This window comes from Halichoerus grypus, chromosome 4 (assembly GCF_964656455.1).
Source record: "Halichoerus grypus chromosome 4, mHalGry1.hap1.1, whole genome shotgun sequence".
Lineage (NCBI taxonomy): Eukaryota > Metazoa > Chordata > Mammalia > Carnivora > Phocidae > Halichoerus > Halichoerus grypus.
This window is the reverse complement of record NC_135715.1, coordinates 71,450,326-71,475,235: the sequence shown is the minus strand read 5'-3', so window position 1 is coordinate 71,475,235 and position 24,910 is coordinate 71,450,326. Positions and strand designations below refer to the sequence as shown.

General features: G+C 40.6%; 1 protein-coding gene across 11 annotated transcripts in view; it reads left to right on the top strand.

Annotated features, from left to right (window-relative positions):
* Positions 1-24,910, top strand: part of MTUS2 (microtubule associated scaffold protein 2) — a 584,469-nt gene that overhangs the window by 427,447 nt on the left and 132,112 nt on the right. For all 11 annotated transcript variants that reach the window (XM_078070524.1, XM_078070522.1, XM_078070516.1 and 8 more), the window contains one exon: positions 11,332-11,430. In XM_078070524.1, the coding sequence (XP_077926650.1) occupies positions 11,332-11,430 (99 nt within the window). The remainder of the gene's footprint in view (positions 1-11,331; positions 11,431-24,910) is intronic.

Sequence of the window (24,910 nt, the reverse complement as noted above, 5' to 3'; positions counted from 1 at the left end):
TGTATGTGTGTGTATTTAAATCTATCAATTGATCAATAGATATAAATTTGGAGTACAAAAAATAGGAATTCCATAAAAAGGAAGCAGAGAAGTCAGAGGGGAGGAAATTGCCGAAGTAACACTTCAAGAAATTTCCCACAATTCCTAGGATGAGGGTTTGCAGACTAAAAGAACCTACCAAGTGCCCAATACAACTAATGCAAAAAGACCCGCACCAGGACATATCAGTATGAAATTCCACAACACAGGGAAAAGAAGAGGCACCAAGAGCTTCCCAAAAGAGCAAACAGATCACATACAAAAGGATGAAATTTATAATGGCATCAGACTCCTCGATAGCAGCCCTGCAAGCTGAACGAGAAATGCATTCACAGTTCTGGGGGAAATGATTACCATATTAGAATTCTGGATTAAGCCAATTAATTATATAAAGAAATTTTCAGCCATGGACGATGTCAGATAATTTACCTCCTATGTACATTTCTCTGGAACGTCAAAAACGAAATGTGCTCTACCAGAATAAGGAAGCAGACCAAGAAAAAGGAAGACATGAGGTCCAGAAAAAAGGGACCCTACATAGGAAAGAGGCAAAGGAATTTCCCAGAATGATGATGAAGGGAGGTTTTAGGATGACAGCCCTGCAACAGTCTTAGAAATTACCAGTCCAGAACAAAATGGAGAATTGAGGGTTCCAGGAAAATAAAACAGAACCTTTTACATGATTGTGAGAAGAGACTTGTGCTCTGATAGAGTGTTTTGGTGGAGAATTAGCAAAATATATAGAAATCTAAGCGAACAAAAACCAAGCTATTAAATCCAGGGAAAATAAAAAGTCATACAAGTAAGAAAATTGATCAATTGTGAATAATATTCATGTAATTGTAACAAGATGAACAGTGAATTTTGACTTAAAAGTTATGGTACAACTGTATTGATGAGGGAGGTGGTGTAGTAGCAAGCCTATGGAGAGCAAAATTGTTATTTTCTGTAGTAGGAAGATACTAAAATATGTCTAAAGTGTAAATATCAGTAGTATAAACCTGTTACTTAGATACATAAAGATAAATACTAGGAAACATAGCTGAAAAAATTAAAAGTGATGAGTATGAATTGGGCATATGGAGGGTGGGATACTGCTAAGTTTTGTTTAAAGCCTGTGGACTGATCTTTTAGAAAGATTCAGATGTCAAACTTTGTTTTTTTTTTTTTTAATAGGTTAAAAGGAGGAATGCAAAAGATAAAGAGAAAAAGTAGAATTACTGGCCTGTGTTGTGGCTGCAGTTATAGCCGGTGACTGTAAATCTGATGGCCCCATCTGTGTCGTTGTGTCTTCTAGCTGGACTAGTGGAAGATGACAACTAGGTTAGGCTAGGGTTGGGTTCTGCAGATACTTGTGACCATGGTGGTTTCTGATATTAGAGCAAGAGTGTGGAGAGGAGGATAGTAGAAGTGAAGGACATTGGGATCAACTTTAGATTGGATAGGAAAGGAGGTGAAGACAGGAGGAGCCTAGTAGTTTGGGGGTGAAGGGATTCATAGTCTAGATTAGGGAAATGAACTGATGGAGTGGCAGTAACATAGTGAGATGGCTGGAGGATAGAAGGTTGTGTTCCAAAGTAGAGTATGTGAATTTCAGAGGTGAAGTTCTAGTTGATGACAAGATCCAGGGTGATGCCCAGGGGTCCTGATTAAATATGCCTGGCAGGAGTTGCAGATGTCAAAGGACTGAAAGGCTGGGATGTCAGATGAGTTATGCATGAGATCATTGACATTTCTAGGGTGATGGCAGGACCTGGGGTAAACAGGAAGTCCATACCTGGGGGTAAGTGAGGAACAGTAACCTTGCTGTAGGTAACAATAGGGAACAGTGTTGGCGTAGACCAGAACATTAGAACATCGAAGGAAAAGGGGTTTCACATGAGCATGAAGGCTTCAGGTTCTGGTGGGGTACTAGATAGTTTGAAGGGGACCTCCTGAGTCAAAGATAAATTGGGTGAGGAGGATAAGGACAAGTGGGGACCATTTGAGAAGTTTGCTCTGGGAGAGATTGAGGATGAAAGTGGAAGAGGGAGATTATTTAGCAAAGTGTAACAAGTTCCACGCAGTATGGACTGAGAGAGAGAGGAAGGCTGGGTCACGGGGTGGAAAAGAGATAGGGATTCACTGGCTTCCAGCTTTAGAAAACAAATGTCTTGTCTCTTAGTCTGGTCTCTTAGTCCCCACCCAAAATAGAAGACCTTTAGTATCTACATGCTCCTGCCCTCTCCCTTGACTCCGCTCTGAGTGTTCTCACCCGGGCCCCATCCTACTGTCCTTTAGACTGTCATGTGGGGTCAGACTCACCTGGATTCACTGTGTTTCTGAGTACAGGTAGGTGGGCAGGCCATAGGATTCATTATGTCTCAGGACTCACTGGGGCCATTGCAATGAAATGCAGGCTAAAATGAGGGCAAGAAATCACAGGTTCAGAGCTTGGCTCAGCCACATACTGGTAAATGTGGCTATGTTACAACCTCCATACCTTCACTTTCTTCATCTGCAAATTAATGGTACCAGTAGCAATAGCAACAGAGTTTAGAAGTGGGGCAAAGTGAGATAACACACACGGAAGCAACTGCAAGCTAGTTCCAGGCATTTATAAATGTGAATATATACATTCAACAAAAGTATAATCTCCATGACAGCTCATACCAGTCTCTTTCACTGGAACAGCGCCTGATACATATTTGGTGCTTAATAATGAATGAGTAAGAGTATATTGGGGCCGGGGGTGGAATATATTATTTGATACATTCCTATCTAGATAATGTTTCTGTGCTCCATTCTATTCAAACTCTATAAATCTTCCCTTGAAATGTTCCCACATTCCATTTATCTTTTAAGTGACATCAGAATCCCTGCTTCCTGATTACATCATTCATTTTTTTTCTATTTACCTCTTTTCAGTTACACTGGCATAATAATAATTACTTGCATTGTTGCCACGTTTGCATTTCATTTTTCTTTTGGCTCCTCTCCATCTTCCTTCCATTCTTGTTCCTTGTCTGGGAGTGGGTCCGTAGGGCCAGGAAAGAATCAGCCCTATTACCGTGGCTTTGACAGGTGCATAGTGTGCGACTGTTAGACAGATGGGGGATAAAGTCTATTGCTGTGTATATTTCTTTATCCTTTTTTGTTTCCTATCTTTCCTTAGTTATACTGAGATTGACTCGCATGTACACATGGCGCATTGTATGTGAGGTTCAGAGCCTGTAAATATTCCCTTTGATTTTTTTTGACATGCTTATTTAGTTTTATGAAACAAGTATATAGCATTCTTCTAACCATTATCTTAAATCTATTTTTTCCCCATTTTGAGGTGCTCAGTCAGGACCCTGAATGACCCACTGTCATTTACCATTACATTTTGTTTTTAAGATACCAGCCTCATCCTCAGAGCAAGCCCATCATTCTTGGCAGCTTTCCTCATATTCTCACGGCTCCCAGGCAACCCGGCAAGTGGTCTCTGCCTTAAGCACCCATGATGAACGGTGTGTCAGTTACTTTTATGATGTCCAGCTCAGGACTAAAACACAAAATGGGTCTTCTCCCAGCAGCTGCAATAGTCACTCATGTCACTGTGGAAGGCCTTGTCCACATGAGAAACTGAGCTGTACGCTGTTTTTTTTTTTTTTTTTCCTGAGCTACTGTGTATGGATTGCCAGTCAGAACCCTTCAACTTAGACCTTTGGGAGGTTTTTGCTGCTTTATGTAGAGCGTAACACTTCAGGACCATTTGAAGGTATAGTAATTGTCTGCACTGGGGTGGATATGATCAGTAACAGGGTTTCAAATCAAAACTATGATCTTATCCTTTGATTCCAATGAGGCTGGCATTTCTTCCCCTCCCAGCACCTTCTCCCTTCCACCCCAAAAGCACCACCAACAGGGCTCTGATTTTGTATACATACATCCTTTTATATAGCTCTGAATCTCCATGTGCAGAAGGTACACTGAGGTACGCAAGAAGTAGCTTTGACCAATTATGAACCCATAAGAGATGAGCGTGTATATATATATCTGTTAAGGAGCTATTTTCTCTAGCTGACCTTCTCAGGCCTTGTCTGGTTGCAAGTCACAAAAACCTAATCAAACTGCCTTAGGCAAAAGAGAATGCTAAAGGTCAGAAGGATTTGGGCTCACATAACTGACAAGTCCAGGTGATATTGCTAATGTGAGGTAGGGCTGTACCCAGGTCCTTAAACAGTGACATCGTGAATGATTTTTTTTTCTCCTGTCCCCACGTCCCCCTCTCTTGGCTGCTACTTGGCAAAGGCTCTCCCCGCACGGAGTCAGAGATAGTCAAAGGCAGTTCAGGCTTACATCCCACCAGTTTAGGCATCAATCAGAAAAAGAATTCTTTTCTAGTAATTCCAGCAAAATTTGTAAGATAAAGGCTCTCATTATCCCAATCTGGATTTTGTTTTCCTTCTCAAACCAGGGTGCTCTGTCACTCCAGCATGATGCAGAGCTCTGATTGGGCAGGCCTGGGTCACAGGCCCATCTCCAGATCCAGGTGTATCAGCCCCCCCCCCACACACACATACCAATCACGTGGCCCATGAGGAGGGAAGGCTTAGTTCCCCCATGTGAGCATGGGTGCTTTAAAAGAAGCTGATCAGGCCAAACAAGAGATGTCCTCTAGAGGTATATAGTCTACACTAGGGGAAAGTAACAGGGAAGGCTGAACACGGTTTAAGGAAAGACAAATATTCAAGAGGGGTTGCGGAAATTAGTAAAAGCTTCAGAAATAAGTGACGGGGACTCAGGAGATTCATACAGACCAAGAAATTAATGCTTTTTTGGTGAGTAAAAAGAGTTTCCTCATTTATTCATTCAGTTAGACACAGAAGGTATTATCATAGGTTAAATAATGCCCTAATCAGAACCACTGAGCCTTACCTTCCATGGCCACAGGGGCTTTGCAGCCGTGCTTAAGTTAAGGGTCTTGAGATGGGGAGATGATCCTGAATTAGCTGGATAGACCCAGTGTAATCACAAGGGTCCTCATAAGCAGAGGGTAGGAGTAGTTAGAGAAGGAGATATGAGGACAGAAGCAGAGATCGGGGTGATGTGCCTTGAAGAGGGTCGAGGCGGCCACTCACCAAGGAACACTGGAAGCTGAAAAAGGCAAGGAAACAGATTCTTCCCTGAAACTTCCAGAAAGAATGAGCCCTGCTGGTGCATTGACTTTAGCCCAGTGAAACTGACTCCATGCTTCTAGCCTCCCAGAACTATAAGAGAATAGATTTGTGTTGTTCTAAACCACTCGTTTGTAGTCATTTGTCCCAGTGGCAACAGGGAATAATACAGAAGCTTTCAGTGAAGAGAGGTGAGATGAATCTGGGGATGATCAGGAGTGGGCCAAAGCCAACAAAGGAGAGATTGAGCACTCCAGCCTAAGACAACAGCCTAGGTGAAGATAAGAATGTCACATGGAAACTGCGGTGTCCACTGCAGGGCCCGTGGCAGAAAAAGCAGGGCCCTGGAGGTTGCGTACCCCATGCCATATAGTTGGGACTTGCTGCCGAAGACCAGGGAAAGCTTTGGAACGGCTTTAAAAGGAAAATCATATGCTCTGGTTAATGATTAGGAAAGGTCATCCCATTAAGAAGGATGAGTCAGGTAAACATGAAGAAGGTAAGACGCAGGACCAAGAAATCACTTAGGAGATTTTTCCAGCTGTCCCAGTGAAAAATGATGAGAACTGAGCTAGGGTAAATAGTGTGAATGGGAACAGAGCCAGATGCAGGAGCTGCTTTATGAGGCAGACAAGTAGTGGCTGATTAGATGTGGGAGCATAAAGAAGAGGACTTGCTGGCTTCTGGTTTCAGTGACCAGGGGAATGACTGACCAAGAAAGAAAATCTAGGAAGAAGAGTTATTTGAGAAGAAGAAAATTTGTTCCAGTTGGGGTGTGGTGATCTGGTCGTCTGGTAGGTTGTGGTGGTGTCTAGTTGGCTGCTAAAAACAGGTCTGGATCTCAGGAAAGATGTCTGGGCGCATCTGGATTGGAAATGACAGAATTGATGGTCAGCAGCATGTGCAACTTGGTGGTGCAAGCATGCTGGGAAGTCAGGAGCATCCAGAAGGGTAGACCAGGAGAAAGGTGAGGCAGAACTCTGAGACAGCTTTACTCCGGTGCAGGCAAAGGAGGAAGCCACAGTGAAGGGGAGAGAGAGAGTGTCCAGAGCGACAGGAGGAAAGCCATGAGGCCAGAGCCCAGTCTGGCATTCCTAGATACTCAGAGGTCTTACAGAGTTAGGTGAAAGCTTATGGTACACTTCAAAATCATTAAGGCTGAGTCTGGATTGCAAGAAAACTGCAAAAAGTACTGAAAGCCTTCACTAATTGCTGTAATTTTCTGTGCCATCAAGAATTCCCAGAACCACACAGGAGTTTTCTAGGCAGCACTGTGTTCCTATGGGAGGGACCGTGAAACCTTCCATCAAAGTTGTAGAATTGGGTGCACTAGGCTGGTTTCTCTCCTCATCCTTTCATGGATCAGACAAATTATTTTCATTTTGGTTTTGGTTTCACTCCTTTTATTGTTTATTTCTTACTATAAAAGTAATATGTGGTCATCATAAAAAATGAAAATAATGCAGAAGCATAGTAAAATAAAAAGTAATATCCCCTCAATCCTGCTGCTCAGAGGTAACCATTATTAACAACTTGGTGCCTTTCTTTCAAATCTTCTTATATAGTTTAAAGTATAATACAGATAACATTTTGTGTTATAAAAATGGGATAATACCATGCATAGAGTTCAACAACTAGCTCTTTTATTTATCATGTACAACTTCCGTGCTGGTACAATATAGAGCTACTTCATTCTTTTTAATGGCTGCATAAAAGTACATGGTATAGATATACCACAATTTATTTAACCATTTCCCAGTATGCATTTTGATGATTTACTCTCCTTTATTATTGTGAATAATGTATGAAGTCTCTTTGCACATAATCTTTTCCCTTAAGCACAGCTGCAAAACCCCTGTGGCCATGGAAGGTAACACTCAGAGGTTCCAAAGAGAGATCTGTAGGAGCAGGACTGCTAGGTCGGGTATATCGATATTTAAATTTTTGATAGAAGCAGGCAAATCATACTCCACGAAGTCTGAATGAGAAATACTGAGACACTGAATAAATATTCATGTTTAATTTTCTTCTAAAGTAATGTGTTTAATGCAGACTTTTGGCTTTTAACATTTCAGCTCCCATGAGTCCCAGTACCTTTTTGTATTTGTTGATACCTAAAATCTGAGCAGAAGGAGGGATGAGAAGAATGAAGTGAGCCATAGATTGGGTTCTCGGCAGGGTGGGTCTGGCTTCGGTGGAGTGAAGTGGTGGCTTTCAGGACCCCAGGTTCCAGCCTTCTGTAGGCCCTGAAGTACCTGAGCAGGACGTCTTGAAAGAAGCCCGGTGGGAAGGAGGAGACAAGGACGGAATTGACTGAATGACCACCCTGGGCCAGGATGGATGTGGCCCTGTGGTTGACGCTTAGGATCTAGTGGGGAAGGCAGACAATAAACAAACAGAGGAAGGTATCGCGTATTTGGGGTACGATACACACTATGAAGAGGAATGAAGTAAGTGAAGGGGAGAGTGGCAGGGGGCAGGAGGGCTGTTTCACCTGTGGTGTCAAGCACGGCCTCTCTGAAGATTATCATTTGTGCAGAGACCTGAATGAATGGGTGGGTGAACCATGCTCAGGGTGTCGGGGAAACATGGTCTGTGCAGAAGGAACTCCAGCTAAATGGAGCTGAATGGAGAATGGGAGGAGGCGTGGCTTCAGCATGGCTGGAGTGCGTGAGCAGGGGCAGAGTGACGCCACGTGTGTGTTAGAGTTCTCCAGAGAAACAGAACCAATAGGATATACTTACATGTGCATGTAATACATTTTATATAGAGACAGAAGATATAGAATATATATATTATATATATAATTTATATATTATATAATATAAAATCTGTTGTTATAAGTAAATACTTTATAAAGAGATTTCTTATGAGGCATTGGCTCACATGTTTGTGGAAGCTGAGAAGTTCCCAGGTCTGCAGTCGGCAAGCCAGAGACCCAGAGACAGCTGATGGTGTAAGTTCCAGTCTGAGGGCAGAAGACTGACGTTCCTTCTTGGTCAGCCTTTTGTTCTGCCCACGCCTTCAGCAGATTGTAGGACACCTACTCCCATTGGGGAGGGCAGTCTGCTTTCCCCAGTCTACCAATTTAAATTTAATCTCATCTAGGAACACCCAGAAAAATGTTTGACCAAACGTCTGGGCACCCGGTGGCCCAGTCCAGTGGACACATAAAGTTAGCTACCACAGTGTGTCTATGAAGTAGGCAGGAGACCAGATCATCTGGGGCCGCGCTGCTCAGTATGGTGGCCGGGGGCTCGTGAGCCATTATTGAGAACTCAAAATGTAGCCAGTGCCAGATGTTGGAGTGACACTGAATATGTTGGGTGAAATCAAAAATGTTATTACAATTAGTTTCACTACGCTGTTTACTTTTTAAATGTTGTTACAAGGAAATTTTAAATAACACAAGCGGCTCATATTGTATTTCTGTTGGCTAGAGCTGGTCTGTAGGGCCTCATAGATGTGACAAGGAGTTAACAGTTCATTCTGAGTATCTTGGAAGGTGCTCACAGGGTTTCGAGATTGAGAATCACTTGCTCTAACTTAGATTTGAAGCAATTCATCTGCTACTGTGGGAGAGTAAGCTGGAAAGGAGCAGGAGTGGGAACAGGAGATCAGGTAGGAGGCCCTAGTGGGGAGGACGAGGAAGTGGTGGCGCTGGGTTCTACAGGAGCAGCCGAGGGGAGGGAAGTGGTCAGCCCTGGGATGTACTCAGAGGAGAACCAACAAGCTTTGCTAATGGGTCAAATGGGGGCAGGGAGCAAAGACACAAACCGAGATAACTCCTAGTGTTGGGGCCTGAGCACAGTGAGTGAATGATGGTGCCACTTACCAAGATGTGAAAGACTGAGGGTGTGTTAAACTAAATGCCATGAAGCATATTGAGAATAGGAAGAAAAAAAGCAATGGGGGAGAAATACAAAAGAGAAAGAGTGCCTGGGTGGCTCAGTCAGTTAAGCATCTGCCTGCAGCTCAGGTCATGATCCCAGGGTCCTGGGATCGAGCCCTACATCGGGCTCCTTGCTCAGCAGGGAGCCTGCTTCTCCCTCTGCCTGCCACTCCCCCCTGCTTGTGCTCTCTTTCTCTCTCTCTGACAAATAAATAAAATCGTAAAAAAAAAAAAAAAAGAAAGAAATACAAAAGAGAATTCAGGCTTTAGAAGAGTTCAATCAACAAGAATAAAGAGTCTGTCGAAAAGCAATAAAGCAGAGATGGTGACAGGTGTGTGGGGGGACGAGCAGAAGGCCGGTGAGCAAGGATGGAGAGGTAGTGAGGCAGGTCCAATGGTGCGGGGGAAGTGGGAACCCAGTCAGGCCAGAAAAGAATGAAAGATGGGGAGGTTGGATCCAAATACCTGCCTCTCTCTCCAAACTCCTGGAATAATCTCTCCCCACCATCATATATACACATGCGCGCATACACATGCATGCACACGTACATATAAATCATCTATAATGGTGTTTTTATATAAAGGGGAAAATTGATATATTTGAACATATTAAAATTTAAAATCACAGTGCAATGAAATACACTATAAATAAATTTTAAAAAGTGAAAGGCTGGAAGATATAACTTATATAGCAGGCAAAGAAAAGATTAATATCCAGAATAAATGAAGAGTTCTTAATACATCAGGAAGAAAAATAGGCAGAGGATTTAATTAGGCTATTTTCAAACAAAGAAATGCACATGACCAATAGGAAAAGACTCTAAGTGTCTGGCAAAAATTAAAATGATTGAGACTTCCATGTCAATAGGGTATGGGGCATGCAGAAAGAGTTACCCTCGTGCACTGTTGGCTGGGAGTGTAAATTCGTAGCTCCTTGTGGAAGACAGTTGGACTGTGTCTAGCAATCCAGCAAAAGAGCAGACTCTTAATCCAACAAAAGCACTTCTATGTATTTTTCCTGAAAAGATACTGGTCCCTATGTGCAAAGAAACCAGTAGAAGAATGTGTATTGCAGCACGTGTCGCTATTTTAATAGCTAAAACTTGCAAACAATCTAAATGTTCATCAATAGGAGGGTGGGGAAATGAATTATGGCACATTTATTGCCTATTCACATGTGGCATTTTTTAAAAGATCTATAAATACACTGATAGGAAAAAGATCTTTAAAGATGTGGGTAGGTAAAAAGAAATTGCAATATGTGATATATTTAGCTAACCAAGCGCTGTGTTTGTATATGTGTAGGTAATATTTATAAGTACCTAGAAAGAGGTCTGGAAGAATAACCAGCAAATCGCCACCAGTAGTTAGCTCTGGAAGAAGAGTGAGGTCGCAGGCTTTGGGGAGTGGGAACTGGGACGGGTTCCGTATCTCAGGAACCATTCCCAAGCTTTCTGTTAAAATGACCTAATAAATTGTGCTGAAGTGGAGGCGGGTCTGGGTACGTCCAGGTCTGCGGTATTTCTCTACTCCTCCATCCGTGGTCCTGGGCTTTTCCAACGAAGGTGATGTAAAGGTGAGTGTCTGTGGCCGGCATTCATGGGGAAATGGCACTCTGCACCCGGACATAATTTCCGGAGCAGCCCCATACTGTTCTTAGTTATTGCTTGCACTCAGGTTATCCCCTTCTGCTGCAGCCAGCTCTGCCAGCAGGTCCCACGAAGAAGGCCCAACTGCAGCGGAGAGAGCTCAGAGGCTCTCCAGGTCACCTCTGTGGCCCAGCTGCATGGAAATTCATTAGAGGCAGACCATGTCCCCCGTGGCTCGGGTCTCAGGGATGCCGAAGTCATTAGCAGCTGTGTTCGGCTCCAGCTTCCATCTCTGTCTTCTGAAAAAGTGTTGGGGCAGGAAGAGGAGGGCAGGCTGAGTTGGTGGCTGAGGACGGTACAACTTTCATTCCCAGATAGTTTGTCAGAGGCATTCGGGTGCAGTGACCTCCAGAGACAGGGGTGTTTTTCATCAAATCAGAGGCAGCAGTGTGCTGATTCCCCTGAACGCTGCAACGAAATTCCCTTTGCCCTAAATGAGTGTGTCCTCCCTGAAGCACGCGGGGTGGTGACCGTAGCAACAAATCACCCAAATGTTATTTTGTTCCCTTTGCCTTTTGTGAAGCCTCCCTTTCCACAAACAACTTGTGTTACTGTTTCAATTATAACTAGCTCTCTTTCCTTCTTTTTTCTCTTTTTAAACTCTGTCTAGGATCAAAGAAAGAAGTACAGAAAGATCAAGATGCTAATAAACCTGCTGTTTCATCTCCTAAGAGAACCGTGGCTTCAGCCACCAAGCTTCATTCACCAGGTATTTAAGAAATGTGATCGGTGTCATTTGGGGAGAAGGCTTGGACTTGTAATTTATTTGGTTCACATGTCATTAATGGAGCAGGGCCAGCCCACGTGATATGTGTGATATGTTCCAGAGCTTGAAGTACATACACTGATGTGTCCTGACTCGAGATGAAATGAACCAGCTGTTGGCATCATTTTATGTTAAAAAAAAAAAAAAATGAAATGTTACCGTACTACTTTTAAGTGGTAGAATCTTCTCTGTGTAGGAGTATCTGCTATTCCGACAGCATGTAGAAATAATTTATAATTGAAAAACAGACTTTGAAGATCTAACCTCCAGAGATAATAATATTTTCTAAAAAGAAGAAAAATAGAAAAGCAACAGATACCAAATACTTGCGATCTTGTCAATGAGGAAAGCATTTATCTTTAGATACGAATAAACTAGGTAACATCATTTGAGAGTTGAAAATCGTTTATATCATGAAAATTCATATTGTAAGACATGAACAGAATATTGCATTCGGTTCTCCCTTTGTAGAACAGAATACAATATAACCTCAGAACATTTTCTTTAAGCACGAAAATTGTAGCAATAATAGCAGCTACTATTTGAGTCCTTACTGTATCCCAGGATACCGGGTACTGTTCTAAGCTCTTTAAATGTATTAATTTATTTAATGCCTGCAAGGACTGAGACAGGCACCATTATTGCCTCTCCCTTTACATGTGAAGAAATCGAGGTACAGAGATTTTCATTAGTCAAGTCACAGGAAGTAAGTAGTAGAGTCTCAGTTTGATCCCAGCCACTCTGAACCCTACAACTGCATTCTTAGTCACTACCTCTGTTAACCAGAAAGCTTGGAGAATAGAGAACTTACTAATATTTCTGGTTAATTGAAAATGTACAGAAAAGAAGCCCGAGCCACATGTGAGAGGGTCAGGAGACAAAACTGCGTACCTAAATAGGGTGGGAGGTCAGAGGGGGGACCCTGTATAAATCTGGAATTTCCAAAGGGCCACCCCCTCACTGGATGAATTAGGAAGAAAAAGAAAACTCACCCCATAGGATGAGGCTAGCCTCTTTCATCTTTGGCTCTGAGAGAAGATGGGGAAGAGAGACACGTTCTCCTTTAGGGATTCCTCACCCCCAATCCGCCCTGCCTCAATTTAAGAGCCAGAAAACATGCTAACCTCTGTGGTCTGAAAATTCAGTTATCATGCTGTAGCACTTGTGTGCACATAGCAGAATAAAATGTAACATCATTACACACTCAAGGAAATAAGCCACCATGAGTAAGGGCCTTCTCTTCCGGGGAAAGAGAGTAAAGATATTGTGTAATTTTAGACTTTGTTAAGTCGAACTATATGTGTTAAAATTTCTAGGATAATCAATAAAATAGAGCATATAGTTTTGAAGCAGTAGAGGGGAAAAGGTTGGGATAAGGGGTAAAAAAATATTTCAGTCAATGAAAGTGAAGGCAAAAAGGGGAGAAAAGAAAAAGAAAAAAAGAGAGAAGGATAAAAGGAAGGGAGGGAGGGAGGGAGAGGGGAGAAATTGAAAGAATAGAATACGGGCGCCTGGGTGGCTCAGTCGCTAAGCGTCTGCCTTCAGCTCGGGTCATGATCTCAGGGTCCTGGGATGGAGCCCTCCATCAGGCTCCCTGCTCAGTGGGGAGCCTGCTTCTCCCTCTCGCACTCCCCCTGCTTGTGTTCCCTCTCCCTCTGTCTCTCTCTGTCAAAAAATAAATAAAAATTTTTTAAAAATAAAAAAAAAAGAAAGAATAGAATCAGGTCTTAGAAATGAGTTTAGAGATGTCATAATGAATGTACATGAACTAAATTCTCTAGGCTAAATCAAAGATTTAGATTACCAGTCTGGATTCACTTATTGAACAGTCAAAAGTATTTATTAAATGCATGTTATACGCTGTGAAATCTAGCTTTAGACTGCTTACAAAGTACACACCTAAGATAATAAGAATACTAAAAGGTTGAACATGAAAGGAAATATTTATACCAAGTAAATACGGAAACAAGAGGAAGTTTGCAGTGTTACAGTTTTAAAGCATCTTTCTTGTGGTATAATTAATAAATACGAAACCACACATTTGTAAAGCATACAATTGACATGTATACACATGAGAGACCATCACCACAATCCAGATAGCAAACATATCTGTCATCCCGGAAGGTATCCTGGTGCCCCTATGTAATTCTACCCCCCTTTGCACTCCCCAACACCCCCTCCATTCTATCTCTATAGATTAGTTTACATTTTCTACAATTTTCTATAAATGGAATCATGTAGTATGTACTCTACTTTTCCCTGGCTTCTTTTATTCAACATGATTACTTTGAATAGTCCATTCCTTTTTATTGGTGAATAAAATTTCAGTTGCTGATACCACAGTTTATCCATTGACCCATCAATGCACCTTTGGGCTTCTACCCCAAGGCTTTGTTTATTGTAAATAAAGCTGCTCTGCATGTTTGTACAAGTCTTGATATGGACATCTGCTTTCGTTTCTCTTGGTAAATATCTAGGAGAGGAATGCCTGAGTCATATGGTAGTTATTTGTTTAACCTTTTAAAAATGTTAAAAGGTTTTCCAAACTGTTTTCCAAGATGGTTGTACCATTTTATATCCCCAACAGTAGTGTGTGAGAGATCTAGTTCCTCCACATTTTTGCCAATATTTGGTATGGCCAGTCTTTTTAATTAAAGACATTGTAATAGGTATGAAGTGGTATCTGGGGTTTTAACTAGCATTTTCCTAATAACTAATGATGTTATGATGTTGAACATCTTTTTATGTTTATTTGACATCTGTATATGTTCTTTGATAAAATATCTATTCAAGGGGCTCCTGGGTGGCTCTGTCGCTCAAGTGTCCGACTTGATTTCAGCTCAGGTCATGAGCTCAGAGTTGTGAGATCGAGCCCTGCATCGGGCTCTGCACTAGGCATGGATCCTGCTTAGGATTCTCTCTCCCCCTCTCCCTCGAAAGCCCCTCCCCTCCTAGTCTCTTAAAAATATATACCTATTCAAATATTTTGCCATTTTTAATTGGGCTTTTTTCCCATCTTATTGAATTTTGAGAGTTTTTATGTGTTTTGGATACAATTTTTTTCAGCTATGTGACTTGCAATCTCCCCCCCCACAATCTGTGGCTTGTTTTGCCTTCTCCTAGCAGTGCTTTTGAAGAGTACACATTCTTAACTTTCCTGAAGTCCAATTCATATTTTTTTTCTTTTATAGACCATGTTTTTGAGGTTATCTAAAAAATCTTTGTACCACCCTAGATCACAAAGATTTTCTTCTACATTTCTTTCTAGAAGATTTAAAGTTGGGGTGCCTGGGTGGCTCAGGCAGTTAAGCGTTTGTCTTTGGCTCAGGTCATGATCTCTGGGTCCTGGGATCGAGCCCCACCACGTCAGGCTCCCTGCTCAGTGGCGAGTCTGCTTGTCCCTCTCCCTCTGTGATCTCTCTTGCTCTCACTCTCTCTCTCATAAATAAAATATATATGTGTGTGTGTGTGTGTGTGTGTGTGTGTGTGTGTGTATAATAAAAGATTTAAAGTTATAGGCTTTATATTTAAATCTGTGATCCATTTCAGTTAATTTTTGTACACAGTGTGAGGTGTGGCTTGAATTTCTTTTGTTTTTGCAGAGTAACATGCAACTCATTTCTACTCTGATCTTTATGATTTCTTTTACTCTGCTTATACTGGGTTTAACTAGCTGATATCATTAGTTTGAAATCTTTCTTCTTTTCTAATGTGCGTGTTCAGTACACATTTTAGAAATAAATTTCCCTTTATTCGCTCCTTTAGCTATAGTCCACAAATTTTGATATATTGGGTTTCATCTTCATTGGATTCAAACTGTTTTCACATTTCCTTTTATGATTTTTTCTTTACTCATGATTATTTCTAATTGTGTTTGCAGATATCTGGGACTTTGTAGAGACGTTTCTGATTTTATTTCTGATTTAATTCCATTGTGGTTAGAGAACATATTTTGGATGACTTGAATCCTTTTAAATTTATTGAGATATGTTTTATGAGTCACAACAAGGTCTGTCTTGGTAAATGATTCATACATACTTAAGAAAAGTGTCTGTTCTGCTGTATCTGTGTGAAGCGTTCTATAAATGCCATGGGTCAGGTCGGCCGATGGCATAGTTCAGGTATTCTGTATCCTTACTGATTTTCTGTCTACAGGTTCTATTCATAATTGAAAGAAAACTGTTGAGATATCAGAGTGTAACTGTGGACTTGTCTGTTTCTCCTTTCGGTTCTATCATTGTCTGCTTCCTGTGTTCTGAAGCTCCACTATTAGGTACATAAACATTTAGGATTGTTTATCATTTTGATGAATTGCCCACTTTATCATTAGGAAATGACCCTCTTTATTCCTGGTAATATTCTTTTCCCTGAAATCTACTTTATTCAGTATTAGTTGTGCACTCCAGTTTTCCGTTAGTTCAGCATGGCATACCTCCTTCCATACTTCTCCTTTTCATCTGTTTGTTTCTTTATATTTACGGTGGTTTCTTACAGGCAGCACATAATTGGCTCTTCATTTTTCTCCAATCTGAATGCTCTGCCTTTGATGTACATATGTTATTGATTTGATCGGGATGAAGTCTACGACCTTCCTATTATTTTCTATCCAACGCACATGTTCTTTTTTCTTATTTCCCTATTTTACTGCCTTCTTTTATATTAACTGAATATTTATTATGATTCCATTTGTTCCCTTAGCTATATTGATATGTCAGCTGTGTCTTATTGGGTTATTTTAGTGGTTGCTTTAGGGTTCATAGTTTCTATCTTTAACTTTTCACATTCTGACTTGAAGCGATATTATATCACTTCACATATAGTACACATATAGTTGACTCTTGAACAACATGGCTTGAACTGAGTGGGTTCCCTTATATGTGGATTTTTTTCAGTAAATACAATACAGTACTGTAAATACACATTCTCTTTCTTGTGATTTTCTTAATTACATTTTCTTTCCTCCAGTTTACTTTATTGTAAGAATATAGTATCTAATACATATAACATACAAAACATGTGTTAATCAGTTGACTATGTTATCAGGAAGGCTTCCAGTCAACAGTAGGCTATTAGTAGTTAAGTTTTGTGGGAGGCAAAAGTTATATGTGGATTTTTGACTGCATGTGGGATTGTTGCCCCTAATCCCCGTGTCGTTCAAGGGTCAACTGTGTAAGAATCCTCCAAGTGTATGCTTCCGTCTCTCTCCTTCTAGCATTTGTGCTGTTATCAAACACTTTCCTTCCACATGTATCATAAACCTATACTACCTTGTGGATTATCAATGCTGTTTTCTTTCAAGGAGCTTTATTTTTTTTTTTTTTTTTAAGATTTTATTTATTTATTTGAGAGAGAGAGAATGAGAGACAGAGAGCATGAGAGGGAGGAGGGTCAGAGGGAGAAGCAGACTCCCTGCCGAGCAGGGAGCCCGATGCGGGACTCGATCCCGGGACTCCAGGATCATGACCTGAGCCGAAGGCAGTTGCTTAACCAACTGAGCCACCCAGGCGCCCAGGAGCTTTATTTTTTTATTATTATTGTTTTTTATTTTATTCAAGGAGCTTTAAATAAGAAAAAGGTCTTTTACCAATATCCCTGATGAACATGGATGCAAAAATTCTCAACAAGATACTAGCTAATTGGATCCAACATTACATTAAAAGGATTATTCACCATGACCAAGTGGGATTTTTTCCTGGGCTGCAAGGGTGGTTCAATATCCACAAATCAATCAGCATGATATAGTACATTAATAAAAGGAAGGATAAGAACCAGATCATCCTCTCAGTAAATGTAGAAAAAACATTTGACAAAATACAGCATCCTCAACATAATAAAAACCCTCCACAAAGTAGGGGTAGAGGGAACACACCTCAACATAATAAAGAACATATATTAAAGGCCCACAGCTAATATCATCCTCAATGGGGAAAAACTGAGAGCTTTTCCTCTAAGGTCAGGAACATGACAGGGATGTCCACTCTTACCACTGTTGTTCAGCATAGTACTGGAAGTCCTAGCCGCAGCAATCAAGACAACAAAAAGAAATCAAAGGCATCCAAATCAGCAAAGAAGAAGTCAAACTCTCACTCTTCACAGATGATATGATACTCGATGTAGAAAACCTGAAAGATTCTACCAAAAAATTGCTAGAATTGATACAAGAATTCAGCAAAGTTGCAGGATATAAAGCCAACACACAGAAGTCTGTTGCATTTCTATATATCAATAATGGAAGTGGAAAGAGAAATCAAGGAATCAATCCCATTCACAACTGCACCCAAAACCATAAGATACCTAGGAATAATCCTAACCAAGAGGTAAAAGATCTATACTCTGAAAACAACAGAACACTTATGAAAGAAATTGAGGAAGGCACAAAGAAATGGGAAAACATCCCATGCTCATGGACTGGAAGAACAAATATTGTTAAAATGTCTATACTACCCAAAGAAGTCTACACATTCAATGCAGTCGCCATCAAAATATCACCAGCATTTTTCACAGAGCTGAAACAAACAATTCTAAAATTTGTATGGAACCAGAAAAGACCACAAATAGCCAAAGTAGTGTTGAAAAAGAAAACCAAAGCTGGAGGCATCACAATTCTGGATTTCTAGCTGCATTACAAAGCTGTAATCATCAAGACAGCATGGTACTGACACTAAAACAGACACATAGATCAATAGAACAGAATAGAGAGCCCAGAAATGGACCTTCAACTCTATGGTCAACTAATCTTCAACAAAGCAGGAAAGAATATCCAATGGAAAAAAAGACAGTCTCTTCAACAAATGATGTTGGGAAAATTGGACAGCAACATGCAGAAGAATGAAACTGGACCACTTTCTTACACCATACACAAAAATAAATTCAAAATGGATGAAAGACCTAAATATGAGATAGGAATCCATCAAAATCCTAGAGGAGAACACAGGCAGCAGCAACCTCTTTGACCTCGGCCACAGCAACTTCTTATTAGACATGTCACTGGAGGTAAGGGAAACAAAAGCAGAAATGAATTGTTGGGACTTCCTCAAGATAAAAAGCTTCTGCACAGCAAAGGAAACAAAACTAAAAGGCAGCCTGCTGAATGGGAGAAGATATTTGCAAATGACATATCAAACAAAGGGCTAATATCCAAAATCTATAAAGAACTCATCAAAATCAACACCCAAAAAACAAAAAATTCAGTCGAGAAAGAGGTAAAGGCATGAACAGACATTTTTCCAAAGAAGACATACAAATGGCTAGGAGACACATGAAAAAATGCTCAACATCACTCATCAGCAGGGAAATACAAATCAAAACCACAATGAGATACCACCTCACACCAGTCAGAATGGCTAAAATTAACAACTCAGGAAACAACAGATGTTGGTGAGGATGCGGAGAAAGGGGAACCCTCTTACACTGTTGGTGGGAATGAAAACTGGTGCAGCCACTCTGGAAAACAGTATGGAAGTTCCTCAAAAAGTTAAAAATAGAGCTACCCTATGACCCAGCAATTGCACTACTAGGTATTTATCCAAAGAATACAAAAATAGTGATTTGAAGAGGCACATGCACCCCAATGTTTATAGCAGTGATTACCCCAATAGCCAAAATATGGAAAGAGCCCAGATGTCCATCGGTGGATGAATGGATAAAGAAGATGTGGTATATATATACAATGGAATATTATTCAGCCATCGAAAAGAATGAAATCTTGCCATTTGCCACGACATGGGTAGAACGAGAATGTATTATGCTGAGCGAAATAAGTCAGGGAAAGACAAATACCATATCATTTCACTTATGCAGAATTTGAGAAACAAAACAGATGAATATAGGGGAAGGGAAGGAAAAATAAGATAAAAACAGAGAGGGAGGCAAACCATAAGAGACTCTTTAAAAAAAAAAAAAAAGATCTTATTTATTTGTATGAGAGAGAGAGAGCAGGAGCAGGAGGAGGGGCAGAGGGAGAGGGAGAGAGACAAGCAGACTCCCCGCTCAATGGGGAGCCCAACTTGGGGCTTGATCCCAGGGCCCCGAGATCATGACCTGGGCTGAAGCTTAACTGACTGAGCCACCCAGGCTCCCCAGAGACTCTTAACTATAGGGAACAAACTGAGGATTGCTGGAGGGGAAATGGATGGGAGGATGGGGTAATTGGTGATGGGCATTGAGGAGGGCATTCGATGTAATTATCACTGGGTGTTATATGCAACTAATGAATCACTAAATTCTACCCTGAAACTAATAATAACACAGTATGTTAACGAATTTGAATTTAAATAAAATAAAAATAAAAACAAAAGAATCATAACTAAATTTCAAAAGTACAAAAAATTGTGTCTGAGTTAGTAACTTTAACTAGTAACTTTAATAAACCATTGATATTTTTAAAAAAGAAAAAATAGCTAGTTATCAAGCTAAAAAAGACTTAATATTTATCAAAAACAGAAATAGTAGAGATTATTTAACCATGGTACACTACTTGTAGGAATTAATAGCTGAAGTATTAAAAAACAAATATTCCAGTAAAAAAAAAAAAACAGTTTTAAAAATTTGTTAAGCATCACTTAGGTCAAGTTAAAAGCAAATAAAAAATATCAGACTATCTGGAAAAAATAAAAAATGAAATTCGATGTAGCTAAATAAAGTTTAAATTTTAAATATAAAAACAAAACAAAAAATAAAAAAACAAGAAAAGTATCTCAAAGGGAAACCGAGATTAACATACATATTAAGCTTATATTACTAATTTATTTTACTTATTCATTTAAGTAAGATTTGTTTTATTTAATAAATTTTCATCTGGGGAAGTTCAAAAAAAAAAGAAAAAGTAAAAAGGTCTTTTAGATTTACTCACTTAGTTATCATTTCTAGTGCTTTTTGTTCCTTTATGCAGATTCAGATTTCCATCTGGTATCATTTTTCTCCTACCTAAAAGATTTTCTTTGACTTTCTTGGTGGTGGAGGTTTTCTGGTGGTAGAATCTTTCTGTTTTTGTTTACCTTCATTTCTCATAAATACTGTCACTTTGTTCAGAATTCAGGTTGCCCTTTTTTTTCCCCTGAAGTATTTAAAGATGTTGTTCTACTGTCTTTTTGTTTGAATGGTTTCCAGTGAAAACAGACTGCTATCCTTATCTTTGTTTCTTTGTACATAATATATCTTTTTCTACTCTGGCTGTTTTAAAGCTGTTCTCTTTATCACTGGTTTTGAGCAATGTGATTACACTATACCTTGGTATATTTTTTTTTTCGTGGTTTTGTGCTTGAGGTTTGTTGTGATTCTTAGATCTGTGGATATACAGTTTTCATAAAATTTGAAAATTGCTGCCCATCATTTCTTCAGAAATGTTCAGGTCTAACCCCTCCTCTTCAGGGACTCCAATTGTACAAACTTTAGGCCGCTTGAAGTTGACCACAGCTTCTGTCCAAACATAACACTGTTCATTTCTTCTTCTTCTTTTTTAAGATTTTATTTATTTATTTATTTGAGAGCGAGAGAGACCTAGAGAAAGAGATAGAGCGCAAGCTAGGGGGAGGGGTAGAGAGAGAGGGAGAAGCCGACTCCCCGCTGAGCAGGGAGCCCAATGCGTACTCGATCCCAGGACGCTGGGATCATGACCCGAGCCGAAGGCAGACGCTTAACTGACTGAGCCACCCAGGCGCCCCCGACACTGTTTATTTCTTTCAGTCATTTTTCTCTGTTTCATTTTGGATAGTTTCTCTTATGGTATGTTTGCTAATTTTCGTTTCCTTTTTCTTTTTGAAAATAATAACACCTATTTGTTCTACTGGTCACAGTTCTGTAGGTGAGACACCCAGGTGTGGTGTAAGTGGGTTCTCTGTTCAGAGTATCACGAGGCTGAAATCATGATGTCAGCTGGGCTAAGTTCTTGACTGGAGGCTCTAGAGAAAAAATCCACTTTGAAATGCATTTGGGTTATTGATAGAACCAGTACATTGTAGTTGTAGGACTGAGGTGTCTGTTTACTTGCTGGCTGTCAGTTAGGGACCACTTTCAGTTCATAGGGCCCCTGACAGCTACTTCTCTACTTTCTGTTTTATGGATGTGTTTATTCTAGACATTTCATATACATTGAACCATACAGTATGTGGCCTTTTATACTGGTTTCTTTGACATTACATAATGTTTTTGAAGTTCATTCATGTCAAAGCATGAATCGGTATTTTATTCCTGGTTTCGGCTGAATAATATTCCATTACATGGATATATCACATTTGGTTTACATTCATCAGTTGATGGACATTTGAGTTGTGGTCAGTTTTGGGCTACTATGAGTAATGCTGCTTTGAACATTCATGTTAAAATCTTTCCTTATGTCATGTCTGAATCTACTCTTAATCCCATTCTGTGTATTTTTCATCTTAGACATTGGAGTTTTCAATCTCTAGAATTTTTATTTAGGCTTTTTTTTTTTAATCTGCTTTGTTTCTACTTGACATATTCAGTCATTCTGCTAGCTTCATGAACATATGGAATGTAGTTACAAATAACTGTTAATCATCTGTGTCATTTCTTGTGGGCCTCAAATGATTGCATCTCTCCTTATTATGGGTTATATATCCCTGCTTATTTGCGTGCCTGAGAATTCTTTTAGATGCCAGACATTCTAAATTTTTCCTTGTTGGCTAGTGGATTTTTTTTTATTCCTGTGCATAGTCTTAAGCTTTGTTCTTAAATAAAACTATGTTACTCAGAAAGAGTTTGGTTATTTTGGGTCTTGCTTGTCAGCTTTGTTAGACAGGTCCCAACTAGGGATCAGACCAGAGTGAATTTTACCATACTACCAAGTCAAGACCCTTCTGGGTGTTCTATCCATTGCCTCATGAATTATGAGGTTTTCCACCTGGCTGATGAGAACAGGAAGAGATTCTGAACCTCTGTGAGCTCACAGGAATTATTCCCTGTAGTCCTTTGAGGAATTTTTTTCCCCTGGCCTTGGATACTCTCCTCTCAGGCACGCACTTGTCCAAAAACTCGAGGGGACCCTCTGCACGTGTCCAGAGTGCTCTCTCGATGGAGTGATATTCTCCCTGCTAATCTGCCTTGTAACCTCTGAGCCCTCAGCTCCCTGAGCCCTCATCTCCATTTTTCTCAATTTGGGGAAACCACCAGGTCCCAGCGTCCTGCCACAGCCTGGAAAGTCACTTCAGGAAATTGGCTGATCACTTCCTTTGCTTTCCAGCTCGGGGATCCCCTGTGCTTCATCACCTAATGTTGATACCTTGAAAACCATTGTCTTATATATTTTGACTGAGTTTTTTTGGGTTAGTTTCAGATCAGAGGGTAAGTCTGATCCTTCTCACTCTATCTTGGCCAAAAGCAGTTCTATTTTTTAATATAAAAATTTTAGAATTGTTATAATACTATTAAACCATGATTTTTCACCCTTGGAAAGAAGTTCAGATTTACCATGATACCTGTACTTCTTATAAATAATAAGAAATTTCCTGAAGATGAGAATATTTTTATGTCAATATTTATTTTGCCCAGAGAGTGGAGTATAGTGACAAATTTTTCATAGTTGGCTTTGGAAACCCTAATTATAACTTTCTGGGGTTTTTTGTTCATTTATACATCAATATAGAAAAGAATCTACTCCTTCCTTGGAATAGGAAATGTAAATCTCTCCTTTCTAGAGCGTAGCAGGTTCATACCCAGTTTAGTCATTCCTGCCCTCACCCGTGCTCAGGACTGGCTGGAAGGAAATTTCCTACCCTCACACCATTTGCTGCTCACCTTCCCCAAACTAGCCAACCTCAGGCAAACAAGTGCCAGGACTAAGTAGGAAAATAGTGTGCTACTTGGCAGAATTTTCTGGAATAAATTTAGATCCGTTTAAGAAAAATAAAGCCTGTCCAAGACCACGAAGAACTGGGCACCTGTGCTACCTAGGGGGTCCTGCTGGTGCCAGTCTGCAAGAATCAGATTTCCTTTCTACTAGGACATTGGCCAAATTCATGAAGTGCTGGCTATCTGTCTAAGTTGTGTCCTATCATTCTTATTTACAAGGGTTAAGGTCATGGGCCTTCTCAGATGTTATAAATACACAGATTCCAATGCTGCCCTGTTTGTTTATTATGTCAGTTAAGCTTCCAGCTTTAAGATTAAACCATGCTTTTCCATCCATTAGAATCCTCTAGATAGTGAGCGGTGGCTGCTGATGAATTTTTAATATTCTCTTTCCATTTTCAAGGGCTGCGTTTCCCCAGGGCTCTGCCTTTGCACGCAAACCGCTTGCATTCACCTTTGTGAGAATAGAAGGTCACTGGCTTTTTCCTCTGAGCTGCCAGTTGTCTCTGGGATCATCACAGATTCTATCTGCCTCCAATCAGAGTTATGCAGCCAGTAGGATGGCTGAAGAAGAGTTGGGATTGGGGTGAGATTGAGATAATGGGAGGATGTTCTGGATTTAGAGTATGCCCCGAACCTGTGAGATCTGTCAGAGATGCTGTAGAGCAGGCCAGCAGTGTGCTGAAGTGGGAAGAGCCCTGGGCAAGGAGTTAGAAATGTGAAATCCAGACCGGGCTGGGCCCCGTCAGACCACGGATGGCCTCAGGTCAAGGATAGCACTTCATTCCTGTGCACTCCCCGCTGGAGCTTGCACAGGTCATTCACAGAGTAGGTGCTCAATAAAAGCTGTCAAATATTTTGCTTCCCCACAAAACACATGACATGAAGTGTGCATGTGAAATCAGCTCTCGTCCGTAGGTCATGGCAAGACACTGGTTTGGGTGTTTCTGTTCATATATTTCATATCAAAGAGTTGCTGTGGGGATAAGCCTCATTAACTGGAAGATTACAAGGATTAGTCAGTAAAAAACTGGTTATTTCTAACCTTTTTCGCTTCATTTGAAGACTCCAAAGCCATCAATAAGCCTTATTCGGAAGGTCTTTATTCATTAAATCAGCTTCCTCGTTCAACTGAGTGGAAATCAGAAGGCTATTATAGGAGACCAATTTTTGGGAAAGAGACGAAACACCTGGGAGTAGGCTCTGTCTGACTGTAGAGGGAGGTCAGTGGCATGCCTGCCTGCTTTGAAACTTCGACCGCCCCGGAAGTAATATAAATACCACAAGGAACAGGGAAGGAGATGGTAACGAAACCTTCCAGCACCTGGAAGTGCCCTCAGGCGACATGGCGTGCCCCTCATTTAAAGCATTTCTCTGGCTCTTCCAGAGAAGCATGGGTGTAGGAGGTCAGAAGTCAGTCACCGTCAGCAAGCCTCATCCCAGCGCCAGCCACGTGCTCCATGAGCTCTGTGTGATCACTGCCCTCTGCAAGTTTTCTATCACGTTCCCTTAACGCCTTTTTTCCCAAGCCGACTGGCATCTTAGCTCCATTATGTGCTGGCTTTTAGGAGAAGACCATAGAAACAAACAAAACTCTCCTTAATTTTTAGTGAAA